Source organism: Equus asinus, chromosome 14, assembly GCF_041296235.1.
Source record: "Equus asinus isolate D_3611 breed Donkey chromosome 14, EquAss-T2T_v2, whole genome shotgun sequence".
Classification (NCBI taxonomy): Eukaryota; Metazoa; Chordata; class Mammalia; order Perissodactyla; family Equidae; genus Equus; species Equus asinus.
In genome coordinates, this window is record NC_091803.1 from 23,088,162 (window position 1) to 23,103,428 (window position 15,267).

At 38.2% G+C, this 15,267-nt stretch overlaps 1 protein-coding gene across 1 annotated transcript in view; it reads right to left on the minus strand.

Moving 5' to 3' along the window:
• The window catches only part of TMEM248 (transmembrane protein 248), a 44,015-nt gene that overhangs the window by 8,432 nt on the left and 20,316 nt on the right, over nucleotides 1-15,267 (minus strand). Inside the window, exon 2 of the mRNA XM_044746784.2 lies at nucleotides 2,026-2,202. Within this exon, the coding sequence (XP_044602719.1) occupies nucleotides 2,026-2,184 (159 nt within the window). The 5' untranslated portion in view covers nucleotides 2,185-2,202. The remainder of the gene's footprint in view (nucleotides 1-2,025; nucleotides 2,203-15,267) is intronic.

Below are 15,267 nucleotides of genomic sequence, written 5' to 3' on the forward strand. Positions count from 1 at the left end.
TACACCCTGGACTGACAACGGTTAAATCATAAGCAGTTTTTAACAACACATAGAGCCAATTATTTCCTGGTTAAACTGATGCCAACATAGTAAAGTACCCACCAGGGTCTGTTTTAATTTTAGCAGAAACCCAAAGATGAACTCAAGCCGAAACAGCAATGATAAACCTAACCTAGGCTGTTACGTCTAACTTCTTTCTCTTAAGCAACATTAGTCTACAAAAAGTTGCAAATGTGAAGACAAACCAAGTTTACACTTTCGATTATTATAACACTAGCGTTAATTAAAAATGCCAACGGAGCAATCCCCAGGCAGTTGAGCAAGTCTACCTTTCTAGCGTCAGCATATCAGTGTATGGCCTTCAGTAAGACTGCAACTGAACTACATTTTCCCTAACATCTACAAACTCAGCAGACCATTCAAGAACATTAGGGCTGAAAACGAACGTTCCAGTCTCATCCTTTCATATTCTAGACATAAAGAAATTGAGGCCCAGAGCAAATTAGGGACTCTCTAATTCCACAGTTGAAGGCAGAATCAGGATTAAGTTTTCTGATTCGCATGCCAAAACTCTTCCCATATACCCGGGATCCTTATTTGAAAATGAAATCACTAAATTAATCACAACCGAAGTTCTGCAGCATCTTGGCATTGCTCTTCTGTAGAGCTCAAGTCAATTTTGGACAGTCTGCCAAAGCCAATGTCAGTCCCCATTTTGATTACTAAGGGCTAATTATCCAAGCTACATCCTAAACATTGGCCTTGGCCAAGTGTCGAACATGGAGCTCTGAGGGAAAGCAATGCCAGGATGCTGCAGAGCTTTGGTTGTGACTGGAATGGTCATTTTAAGCCCTAACGTGGGTGCAGCCTGTTTGCACAACCTTTAAAGACTCAGGCAGGGTCATAAAAGGGAGAATTAAGCCAGCCAGTACGTCTCTTGGTTAAGAAACTCTCTGAAAGAAGTAGAAATAGCTAAAGCTTGTTATTTTAACTGTTAGAGAGTTCAAGTGTGAAGGTGGGGCCTCCTCCCAAGAGCATCTATGATCAGGAATCCCAGGGAGCTCAAGAGAAAGCCACTATCCCCGTTACACTGCATAGAACTCTCCTCTCCCACACAAGGCACAGACAACGCGACAACAAAGTCATTTCAATCCCTACTCTCATTCCCACTCCCATCAAGGAACATATCCAAGAGGAAAAAGTGTAAGACAGGCCTCAAGGATCTACCAAGACAGGAACTAGTTTGTCCTAAATGAAACCTTATCTACCAGTAAATTCACTATATCACTAATTCAGCATAATTTCTAACGTAAATTTATTAATAGGTATATTGACATTCACCTTTATTAAACAGAAATTATTAACTTTTAACTGTTTTCTGATATGTAAAAATACACATCTTATAAAATCTGCATTGAGTGTTCTATTACACCTAGACTAAGGATTAAAGAGCAAAGCCCTAATAATTTATTTATATTGACCAAAATGTAAAATCCAGAAGGCAAGTTTGTAGATAACTGAAGTTTTCCTTGATAAAAAAAAAAAGACATATATTTGGAAATAAGATCCCGCTTTCTAATTTCTTTCAGATCTCTTCTTATTCAATGAAAAAGCTATTAGTAGAGCCGATAAAACTTCACCATGATATGTGGCTTTAAAATAACAAACGTTTACTTTTTAAAAATTGTAATGAACTAATTTAACGCAAATATCAAAGAAGCTAGTTCTATAGCTTCTTGACACAAACATTTTACAAATATATTCTCCAAAATACACGTTTCTTTGCTGAAACAGTCTAACTGAAACTGGGAGCATTATTTAAATTAATAACTATCTGACTAGATATTTCCTAACAAAGAGAGTCACAGGGAGAAGGAAGACAGAGAACTCTGAATAGATACTGATCTTTCTTACTGGGATAAAAAAAGTCACAACCAAAGAAAAGTATGTGGAGAGCCCAAAGGTGTTTTCCCACTCTATAAGGTCCAGCCAACTTGAGAAAAAAACTTAGAATGTATACTATACCTCTGTCATTTCCGGTGACTTAATCTCCTTGATTTTGAAGAAATAGCCCAAGGTCAGAAAAGCTATTGCCATGGCGCTTACACTGATCATAAAGACCACCAGGGGAGGCCGACTGCTGATGTACAGCTTCAGGTTCTCCAGGGGGTTGATGCTGAACATTATTCTGATCAGCTCCACCTGAAAGGAAGTAATCAGAAAACTCACAGACTGACTTGCCGAAAGAAAACCTATGATTCTCACTTTTACTTCCTTTAATGGTGTTGAGGGGGTGAGGGGGTCACTCATTACTGAACCTCAGAAGTGTTTGATCATAAATCCATCCAAAAGACTAGAAGGAAAAAACACTAAATGTTAACTGTCATTATTTCCAAAGGGTAAGATCTTGAAAGATATGCATTCTCTCTTTTGGTATGAATCTTCTAATTATTCCATAGTGAATATTTGCTACTTCCATATCACTTAAGAAAATCTTTAAGTAGGTTAGTAATATGACACAAATATATGCCAACACATAAGAAAATAAACTGAGGACGCTCTCATTTCCTACTAGTGAGAAGCTGAATTCCATTTATTCAACATTCTGTCTTGTTCACTGCCATATTCATGCCCATCCCAGCACCTGGCACAGAACAGGCACTCAATAAATATTGAATTTTATCACTCCTCTACTTAAAACCCTTCTAAGGCTTCCCACTAGACCTAGGATGAGGTCAGTGACAGCTCCCTGTCACAGCCCACAGGGTTTCATGATCCAGACGCCCTGCTAATCTCAATGACTGTATCTCTACCAACTTCGCCCTCTCCCTCACTGGGCTCTGGCCACACTGGCCTTTCTATTTTTGAAGATCAGCTTGTCAATTTCTGCAAGGCAGTTAGCTGAGATTCTGAGAGGGATTACACTGAATCTATAGATCAGTCTGGAGAGTACTGCCACGTTAACAATACTGTCTTCCAGTCCGTGAACCTCGGATGCCTCTCCGTTTATTTAGGTTTTCTTTATTCTGACAATGTTTTGCAGTTTTCAAAGTATATGGTTTGCAGTTCTTTTGCTAAATTTATTTCTAAGTATTTTACTCTTTTTGGAAATTTTTTTTTTTTTAAAGATTGGCACCTGAGCTAAACTGTTGCCAATCTTCTTCTTTTTTTTTTTTTTTTTCCTGCTTTAACTTCCCAAACCCCCCTCTACATAGTTGTATATCTTAGTTGCAGGTCCTTCTAGTTGTGGGATGCGGGACACCGCCTCAACGTAGCCTGACGAGCAGTGCCATGTCCGCGCCCAGGATCCCAACCCTGGGCCGCCGCAGCGGAGCACGCAAACTTAACCACTCGGCTACGGAGCCGGCCCCTCTTTTTGGAATTTTTAAATTAATACATGTCTGAAGGTGTTTACCTATGCCTGGAAAGATTTCCCCCCAAATTTCCGTATGTTTGCTCTTATAATACAGGTCTCCAGGTAGTAGCTCCTCAGAGAGGCCTTCCCTGACCACCCTCAGCCCCTAGTCTCTCAGTACATGCTTTACCTCCTTCACACTGTTTAGTGCCAGTCAAGAGTACAACTAATTTTCTACTTGTTTATTGTCTATTAACCCGCACTGCGAGCTCCAGGAAAGCCGAGATTTGGCCAGTCTGCTTCACTGCGATAGCCCTGGCCACGGGTCCCCAGAACAGTACCTGACACACAATGAGCACTTATATGAGCAGACTTACCACAACACTAAAAAACCCAATCAAAACAATCAGTACTAGCTTTTAAATTTTAGAGAGAAAAAGAGGCATCAAGAGCCCCTAAGAACTAACAGCAACCACTCGTAATAAGCCAGGCTGTGTACTTGTCTGTCCTTACAAGAGTCCTTGGAGATGGGAAATAATATCCTTTCCACTCTCCCCAGAGGCAACCCCAGTTCTTAAATGGGCAAGCACCACTATCCATGCATGTTTTGTGTACTTTTACTACATGTGGATATATAAACAGATATAATTACTGACATTGCATTTGAAAACATGGTAGAAATAATATTTAGTATATATCTTTGTGCTATTTTTGCTTGACATTCTGAGATTTATCTCTGTGGACCTATTCCATTGAACTGTACAGCACACAACTGTGTTACAGTTGGGTTATCCCAGGCTGAGGAGCCCAGCTAGGTTCTTCCTACTGTCTCACAAAAGGCACTGCAGCAGGCACAAGAGTGGCTCTAGCACAACTAGGTCACAGGGTAGGCCCCCATGCAACCTGACTTTCTATTGTCAGACCATTCTCCAAGGAAGTCGTATCAATTTACACTTTCCCCAGCAATGACAGGGCTCCCTCCATTTCCCAACGTTTGTGCCAACACTTGATATTCTAAGGCGGTCTTGTTTACTAGAACCAACAAGATGGATGTAAAATTGTATCTCACCATTATTTTAAATTGCACCTCTCTGAAACTGAGCATCTTTCCACTTCTTTGTCGGCCATTTGGGTTCTTCCTAGGTGAACTGCCTGAATCTTTGGCCATCTACTAGTAGGATGTTTGTCAATTTCTTATTAATGTTTAGGAGTTCTTTTTCTATTCTGGATGGTGAGCCTTTTCCAACTTTATATATATATATATAGCTGTATATAACTACTCCAAGTCTGTGGATTTTCTTTAATATGGTTTATGGTATCTTTTGCCATACAAAAGGTTCCTGATTTTTTTAAAGCTTTACTGAAATATAATTCAAATACCATACAATTCACTCATTTAAAGTACATAATTCAATTCACAGAATTGGGCAACCATCACTATTAACCAATTTTCAAACATTTTCATCATCTCATGAAGAAACTTCATACCTTTTAGCTGTAACCTCCTATTCCCCCCAGCCCTAAGGCAACCACTAACATACCTTGTGTCTACAGATTTGCCCATTCTGGACATTTTAAGTAAGTGGAATTATAGGTGGTCTTTTATGAATGACTTCTTTCGCTCAGTATAATGTTTTCAAGGTCTATCCAGTGCATGTATCAGTACTTGGTTCCGTTTTATTGCAAAAAATATTCCATTGTATGAAATGTTTTATTTATTCATAAACATTTTACTTACCCATTTATCAGCTGAAGGACATTTGAGTTTCCACTTTTTAGCTATTGTGACTACTGCTGCTATGAACATGTGTGTGTATGGTTTTGTGTAGACATATCTTTTCATTTCTCTTGGCTCTATCTGTCCTATAAATACCTAGGTGTGGCATTGCTGGGTCATGTGGTAACCATATGTTTAACCTTTTGAGGACCTGCCAGATCATTTTCCAAAGCAACTGCCCTATTCTGCATTATCAATAGCAGTGTAAGGAGAGTTCCAATTTCTCCACAACCTCACCAACACTTGTTATTATCTGACTTTTTTATTCTAGCCATCCTGGTATGTGTGGGGCAGTGTTTCACTGCAGGTTTGGTTTGCATTTCCTTAATAGCTGTAAGTTCTTGATTTTAATATATTCAAATTTATCAACCTTTTCCTTTTATGATTGTATGTGTATTATTTAAGAATTCCTTTCTCTATCTTTATATGTCATAAGATTTTATTTTTCTCTATAAGTTTTATAGTTTTACTTTTGACTTTTAGTTTTTTGTTTACTTGGAATTGATTTAGGAGTGCAGAATCAGGTAGGTTTCTTGTTTAGTATTTCCCTACATAGGTGGCCAATTGTCCAATACCACTTACTGAATATGGTTTTGCATTGAACATGGATTTCCCACAGATTTGTAATGCTATCTTTCACATATAACAAGCTCCCACACATATGTAGGTTTGTTTCTAGGCTCTTACTTGTGCTCCACCACTATATCTGTCTCTCCCTACCTCAATACCATGCTGTTTTAAATCTTTCTATCTACAACAAGAAGTCTACCATTTTATTTGATTCAAAATTGCCGTGCCTATTTTTGGCCCTTTACTCTGCCCTTTATGAATTTTAGGTTCCAATTGTATAGTTCCCAGAAAAATCCTGTTGAGATTTAAACCGAAATTACAGCAAATGTACTATTACTTCGGGAAAGAAATAACATTTTTACAACACTGTGTTTCCTAACCTGTGAAAACAGTATCTCTCTCTCCATCTACTTGGGTCCACTTTTTTTTTTTCAATAATTTTTTAAAACTTTCTGTTACATATCTTGTTAGATTGATTCAAAGACATACTAACTTACGCAGCTATCACTGATATTATCTTCAAAATAGTACATTTTCAGGCATCTTATCAAGGTGGCGGCATAGGTGGACTCTGAACTCATCACCTCCCACAAACACAACCAGGTTACAACTATTTTTGGAAAAATTACCATGGATAGAAAACTGAAAACTGGATGAAAAGAACCCCCACAACAAGGGACAATCCTGACTAAGGCAAAAGAGGCAGAAATTCCTTCTGGAGACAAAAAAGCCACCTTCAGGAGCAGGAGAGTTTCTCAGCCAGCCAGGTGGGAGCCATCCCTAAGGTACGCAGCCCTCCCTGGAGAAGTGAGGCACTAGCGGGGGCTGATACTACTATAAGCATCCTTCAGACTCACCACAACTAAGACGAGGGTCTTACTATCTGGCTTTGCTGACCATTAATGGCAGCAGGGAATACCCCTAGAAAAGCTATCGGACAAAAGCCAAAAAGACCCAGGTCTTAAAGGGCCCAAGCACAAACTCACCCGTCTCAGTAACCTAAAATCACCAGAAAGAAGGCTGACTGTCCTTTGGTGAAAAGAGACTCACCCGGTAGGCTCTGCATGCATCTCGGTGAGAAGAGAGACCTCTCCAGAGACTGAAACATTGGTGGTGGCCATTGTTGTCACCTAGTCCAGGAGTGCTGACACAGACAGGCAGACACCATTGAAGCTCTTCCCCTAGCCTGTTATCCCAGGGGTCTGCCACACCCACTCGAGTGCAGATTTAACCTAGTTGAGCCAGAGCAGGCAGCCTGCCCTAGGGACCGGCCCCACCTAACAGCAAGCCCTCAGGCAACTTGTCGGCCTGCATTGACTCAGTGCCTTGATCCTCTACAGGCAGGCAAGTGTGTCCACCTCTGTGGGGCAGGGCCTGTGTGAGAACCAGGACAACTGTGGGGGGCACTGGTGGAGAGGTGAGGGCCTCTGCAGTGGGGCGTTGGGTTACACTCCAGAGGGTTGGGAAGTGTGCATGGACCAGGACTGTGTTGACAGTGTGTGTGGTCCTGTCGGGGGGGTGAGGCTTATCAGTGGCAGAAGACCTGTGCTTCACAAATACCCATAAAAAGGATGAGCCCCACCTCCCAAAGCCTGAAACAATTGAGTGCTCCCGTGCCTAGGGCCAGCCCCACTCAGGTGTACTCCTAAGAGAACTGACAACAGCCTTATAGGCCTGATGCCTATAGCAACTGTAAAGCCCTGAGCCTAGCAACCAGCTACACTGGGTACCTGCCCAATTAAGAGGAAAACTGCAACAGGAGTGTGCTGTTAGACCTTGTAGCCAACGGTGCTGAGGCTCCCCAAACCAGATTTACAAACAGCAGGCCAGGGAAGGAAAGACTATACTCCCTGGGTACCTGCATTAAGAGCAACCCTGCCACAGCAGAAGGACACAAGTAGCCCACAAAGGGGTCACTCCTGCATCATTTGGACTGCTGACAAGAGGAAAGCACACTGCTGGGCCTCAAAAGGGATCTCTTACATAAGGCCACTTCTCCAAGATCAGGAGACAAAGCCAACTCACCTAATACATAAGCAGAGAGAAAGAGGCATAATGAGGAGACAAAGGAATACATTCCAAACAAGGCAACAGGACAAAACCCCAGAAAGTACTAAATGAAACAGAAATAAGTGCTCTATCTGACAAAGAGTTCAAACAAAAAATCATAATGATGCTCACAGGTATTGGGAGAAAACTGGATGAATACAGTGTGCTCATGAATAATGAATTGCAAAATATAAGAAAAGAAACAATCAGAAATGAAGAATACAATACTAGAAATGAAAAATTCACTAGAAGGACTCAATAGCAGAGTGGAGAATACAGAAGAATGGATCAGCAAGCTAGATGAAAGACTAGAGAAAAATCACCCAACCTGAAGAGATAAAAGAAGAAAGAATTAGACAGAATGAGAACAGTCTAAGGTAACTCTGGGACAATATCAAGCACACTAACATTCGTATTACAGGTGTCCCAGAAGGAGAAGAGAGAGACAAAGGAGCAGAAAATCTATTTGAAGAAATAATAGCTGAAATTTTTCCTAACCTAAGGAAACAAACAGACATCCAAGTACAGGAAGCACAGAGAGCTCCAAACGAAATAAGCCCAAAGGCCCAGACCAAGACACATTATAATTAAAATGCCCAAAATTAAAGATACAGAGAGACTCCTAGAAGCAGCAAGAGAAAGACAACAATTGACATACAAAGGAAAGGCCATAAGGCTATCAGTGGACTTCTCAGCTGAAACCCTACAGGCAAGAAGAGAATGGCATGACATATTTAAAGTGCTAAAAGGAAAAAACCTATAGCCAAGAATACTCTATCCATCAAGGTTGTCATTCAGAATGAAAGGAAAGATAAAGAGCTTCCCAGACAAGCAAAAATTAAAGGAGTTTATCACCAAGAAACCAGTTCTATGAGAAATGCTAAAGGGACTCATTTAAGTGGGAAAGCAATGACCACAAATAGAGATAAGAAAATTATCCAAAAAAATCAGGCAATAAAATCAGTGGTAGAGGTAAAAATATAGTAAAGGTAGCAGACCAACACCTGTGAAGATAATATGAAGGTAGAAAACAAAACTACTAAAATTATCTACTTCAGTGATAAGAGGGTAATGGACAGACACACACAAAACAAGAGATTAGATGTGATTTCAAAAATATAAAATGTAGGAGGAGGGGAGTAAAACAGTAGAGCTTTTAGAAAGAGGTCAAGCTAAAGAGACTATCAACTCAATATAGATTGCTATATATGTAGAATATTATTTAGGATTCTCATGGTAATCACAAATCAGAAACCTATAGTAAGTAAGCAAATAAGTAAGACAAAAGTAAGCAAACATATTACTAAAGAACACCATCAAACCAGAAGGGAAGAGAGCAAGAGAAAAAGAAAGGAACAGAGAAGAACTACTAAAACACCCAGAAAAAAAAAATTAACAAAATGGCAATAAATACATATTTATCAATAGCTACTTTAAAATGTCAATGGACTAAATGCTCCAATCAAAAGGCCTACGGTGGCCTTATGGATAAAAAAAGAAGACCCACTTCTGACCTAAAGACACTCACAAACTGAAAGTGAAAGGATGGAAAAACATATTCCATGCAAATGGCAAAGAAAAGAAAGTGGGGGTAACAATACTTATATCAGACAAAAGAAACTTTAAAACAAAAGCTGTAACAAGAGACAAAGAAGGGCACTACATAATGATAAAGGGAACAATCCAACAAGAAGATATAACACTTGTAAATATCTATGCACTCAACATACAAGCAGCTAAATACATAAAACAATTATTAACAGACATAAAAGGAGAAATAGACAGTAACACAATAATAGTAGGGAACTTTAACACTCCATTTATGCCAACGGATAGATGATCCAAACAGAAGATCAACAAGGAAGCACTGGCCTTAAATGACACATTTGACCAGATGGACTTAGTAGATATACATAGAACATTCTATCCAAAAACCACAGAATACATTCTTTTCCAACACACATGGAGCATTCTCCAGGACTGATCACCTATTAGGCCACAAAACAAGTCTCAATAAATTTAAGAAGACTGAAATAATACCATGAATCTTTTCTGACCACAAAGGTATGAAACTAGAAATCAATCAACTACACGAAGAAAATTTAAAAAGCCACAAAAATGTGGAGATTAAACAAAATGCTACTGAACAATGATTGGGTCAATGAAGAAATCAAAGGAGAAATCAAGAAATTCCTGGAGACAAATGAAAATTAATATATGACATGCCAAAACCTATGGGATACAGCAAAAGTGGTTCTAAGAGGGAAGTTTATAGCAATTCAGGCCTACCTCAACAAAGAAGAGAAATCTCAAATAAACAATCTAACAGTGCATTTAAAGGTACTGGAAAAAGAAGAACAAAGCCCAAAATCAGCAGTAGGAAGGAAATAATAAAAATCAAAGCAGAAATAAATGAAATAGAGACTAAAAAAACAATAAAAAAAATTAATGAAACCAATAGCTGGTTCTTTGAAAAGACAAACAAAATTGACAAACCCTTAGCTAGACTCACCAAGAAAAAAAGAGAGAAGGCTCAAATAAGTAAAATCAGAAATGAAAGAGGAGAAATTACAATGGACAACCTCAGAAATACAAAAGATAGTAAGAGTATACTGTGAAAAGCTACATGCCAACAAATTAGATAATCTAGAAGAAATGGGTAAATTCTTAGAAACATACAACCTTCCAAAACTGGACCAAGAAGAAGTAGAGAATTTGAATAGACCAATCACCAGTAACCAGATCGAAACAGTAATCAAAAACCTCCCAAAAAAGCAAAGTCCAGGACCAGATGGCTTCCCTAGTGAATTCTATCAAACATTCAAAGACTTAAATCTATCCTTCTCAAACTCTTCCAAAATATTGAAGCATAGGGAAGGCTTCCTGACTCATTCTATGAAGTCAAGATTATCCTGATACCAAAACCAGACAAGGACAACACAAAAAAAGAAAATTACAGGCCAATATCACTGATGAACATCAATCCAAAAATCCTTGACAAAATACTGCCAAATCTAATACAATACATTAAAAAGATCATACATCATGATCAAGTGGGTTTCATTCCAGGGACGCAGGGATGGTTCAACATCCACAAATCTATCAATGTGATACACTACATTAACAAAGTGAAGAATAAAAATCACATGGTCATCTCAATAAATGCAGACAAAGCATTTGACAAGATACAGCATCCATTTATGATAAAAACTCTAAAATAGGTATAGAAGGAAAATACCTCAACACAATAAAGGCCATATATGACAAACCCACAGCAAGTATCATTCTCAACAAAGAAAAACTGAAAGCCATCCCTTTAAGAACAGGAAACAGACAAGGATGCCCACTTTCACCACTCTTATTTAACATAGTATTTGAAGTCCTAGCCAGAGCAATCAGGCAAGAAGAAGAAATAAAAGGGAGCCATATTGGAAAAGAAAAGGTGAAACTGTCACTCTTTGCAAGATGATGTGATTTTATATACAAATAACTCTAAAGAACCCACTAAAAAACTTTAATAATAAATGAATACAGTCAAGTTGCAGGATACAAAATCAACATACAAAAATCGGTTGCATTTCTATACACTAATAACGAAGTAGCAGAAAGAGAAATTAAGAATGTAACCCCATTTACAATTGTGACAAAAAGAATAAAATACCTAAGAATAAACTTAACCAAAGAGATGGGAGATCCGTACACCAAAAACTAGAAAACATTGTTGAAAGAAATCGAAGGAGATACAAAGAAATGGAAAGATATTCTGTGCTCTTATATCGGAAGAATTAACATAGTTAAAATGTCCATACTTCCTAAAGCAATCTATAGATTCAATGCTATCCCTATCAAAGTTCGAACAACATTTTTCAAAGAAACTGGACAAAGAATCCTAAAATTTATATGGAACAACAAAAGACCTCGAATAGCCAAAGGATTCCTGAGAAAAAAGAACAAAGCTGGAGGTACCACACTCCCTGATTTCAAAATATACTACAAAGCTATAGTAACCAAAACAGCATGGTACTGGTACAAAAACAGACACACAGATCAATGGAACAGAACTGGGAGCCCAGAAATAACCACACATTTATGGACAGCTAATATTCAACAAGAGAGCCAAGAGCATACAATGGAGAAAAGAGAGTCTTTTCAATAAGTGCTGCTGGGAAAACTAGATAGCCATACACAAAAGAATGAACGTAGACGATTATCTTACACCATGCACAAAAATTAACTCAAAATGGATTAAAGACTTGAATCTAAGACCTGAAACCATGAAACTTCCAGAAGAAAACACAGGCAGTACGCTCTTTGACATCAGTCTTAGCAGCATATTTTCAAGTACCATGTCTGACGGGTAAAATAAGCAAAAGAAAAAATGAACAAATGGGACTACATCAAACTAAAATGCTTCTGGGGGGCTGGTCCTGTGACCGAGCAGTTAAGTTCGCGTGCTCCACTTCAGTGGCCCAGGGTTTCGCCAGTTCCAATCCTGGGTGTGGACATGGCACTGCTCGTTAGGCCATGCTGAGAAAGCGTTCCACATGCCACAACTAGAAGGACCCACAACTAAAAAATATACAACTATGTACTGGGGGGATTTGGGCGGGGGGGACAAAAAAAAGAAGACTGGCAACAGTTAGCTCAGGTGCCAATCTTTAAAAAAAAAAAAAAACTAAAAAGCTGCTGCACAGCAAAGGAAACCATCAACAAAAAGAAAAGACAAGCTAACAATCAGAAGATATTTCCAAACCATATATAGATAAGGGGTTAACATCCAAAATATACAAAGAACTCATACATCAACAACAAAAAAAGCAACAACCCAATTAAAAAGGCCAACAGGCATATGAAAAGACGTTCAACATTGTTAGCTATCAGGGAAATGAAAATCAAAACTACAATGAGATATCACCTCACTCCTGTCAGAATGGCTATAGTTAACAAGACAGGAAGCAACAAGTGTTGGAGAGGATGTGGAGAGAAGGGAACTCTCATATGCTGCTAGTGGGAGTGCAAACTGGTGCAGCCACTATGGAAAGCAGTATGGAGTATCCTCAGAAAATTAAGAATAGATCTACCATATGATCCAGCTATTCCACTGCTGGGTTTTATCCAAAGAACTTGAAAACACAAATGTGTAAAGATACATGCACCCTTATGTTCACTGCAGCATTGTTCACAATAGCCAAGACTTGGAAGCAACCTAGGTGCCCATCAAGGGACGAATGGATAAAGAAGATGTGGTATATATATACACAATGGAATACTACTCAGCCATAAGAAATTATGAAATCCAGCCATTTGTGACAACATGGATGGACCCTGAGGGTATTATGCTAAGCGAAATAAGTCAGAGGGAGAAAGTCACATACTGTATGATCTCACTCATAAGTAGAAGATAAAAACGACAAACACGTACATAGCAACAGAGAATGGATTGGTGGTTACCATAGGGGAAGGAGAGAGGGAGGGGGGCAAAAGGTGTGATTAGGCTCACAAGTGTGGTGACGGACTATAATTAGTTTTTGGGTGGTGAACATGATGTAATCTACACAGAATTTGAAATACATTATGATGACATCTGAAAGCCATATAATGTTACAATCCAATGTTACTGCACTAAAAAAAAATAAATAAGAAAAAGAAACAAAGCCACAAAAAAAAATCGTACATTTTCTATTGTTATGAGTTTATACAAAAGTAACAGACTTTTGCATATTAATCTTGATTCCAGACACTTTGCTGAAATCTTTTAAATTCTAATTAGCCTGTCTGTAGCTTCTCTTGGATTTTGTGTAGACAGCCACGTTGCAAGCAACAATAGTGTTTCTTCCTTTTCAGCTCTTATTTGTTTTTTCTTTTTCTTAGAAAGAAGAAAGAAGTTGCAATAGAAATCCTTGCCTCATCCCTGGGCTTTAAAGGAAATGCTTCCAATGCTTCACTATTAAATACAGTATATGATAAAAGTTTCTGAAGGAAATCCCTCAACAGGTTAAGGAAGTACTCTTCTATTTCACGTTTGCAAAGAGACTTTCATTATAAGTAAATTTTACGTTTTAATGGATTCTTTATCTGCAACCTCTGAACAATCAATTTTTCTCCTTTAATCTGTTACCATAAACTATGTTAATGGGGTGCCCAGCGGTACAGCAGTTAAGTGCGCACATTCTGCTTCAGCAGCCTCGGGTTCGCCAGTTTGGATCCCAGGTGCAGACATGGCACTGCTCATCAAGCCGTGCTGTGGTAGGCGACCCACATATAAAGTAGAGGAAGATGGGCACGGATGTTAGCTCAGGGCTGATCTTCCTCAAAAAGCAAACAAACAAACAATGTTAATGGATTTTATGTTGATTCATATTTACATTCCTTGGAAAAACTTAATGTGATGATTTAAAACTACATTGCTGATTTATGTTTACTAAATTTTATTCAAATTTCCACATCTATTCATAAGTGGGATAAGAAAATTATAGGCCATTGTCACACTCTCCTTAACTGTGTAACTCCTTGACTAGTATGACTAAGTCATCCTATTATCATAAAATTAATTAAATGTGTTCATTCATCTATTTCTAGAACAATGTGTATAAGATACTCGCTTCTATCTCTTGGAAGCTTGATAGACCATGACTAAAAAACCATCTGGATCCATCAAGTTTTGTTTGGTTTTGTATTTTGGTGGGTTGTCTTAACCACTTATTCATGTTTTTAATGACTATCTGTATAGACTTACAGTTTTACTTATAGTTTTCTATTTCTATTGAGTCAATTTTGATAAGATACATTATTCTAGGAAATTGCCCATTTCATACTAGTTTTTAAGATTTCTGGCCCAGTATTATTTTGTGTTTTGTTTAATTTTTAATTTACTTGTAGTTATGTTCTTTTTCATTACAAACGTTTTTGTGTGTTTGCCATCTCCACTCTATTTTTAATCAATCTTAACAGATACGTATTGTATTTGTTGTTTTCAAAGAACCAATATTTGGTTTTGTAGATTATATCTAGGTAATTTGTTTGTTTTCTACTTCAATAATTTCTAAATACATTTTTTATTATTTTTCTACATCTGCTTTCTTTGGGTTTACTCAGTTCAGTTTTTCTAACTTCTTCAGTTGGAACCTTATCTCAGATTTTTTTTTGTCTTTTCTCATTAAGCATTTCAGAATATAAATTTCCCTCAACACATTCCTCCTTTAGCTGCATTACGTTTCATCACCACTACCACCAATTTAATCCAACAGCAAATCTTACTGATTTTCTTTCCAAAATACATCTCAGATCCACCCACTGTGCTCTATCTTCTTGTTAAGATGATAGACTGATCACTGTATAAGCTTGCCACATGTCTCTACAGCCCTAAGACCTCTATATCCAAGTGCCCACTGAAAATCTCTATACCTATATGTTCCACAACATATCCAAAACTGAACTCATCTGCTTTTCTGCCCAATTTGACTCCTTCTCTTGTATTCCCCATTTCAATTTGGAACTTTGGAGAACATCCTAGACT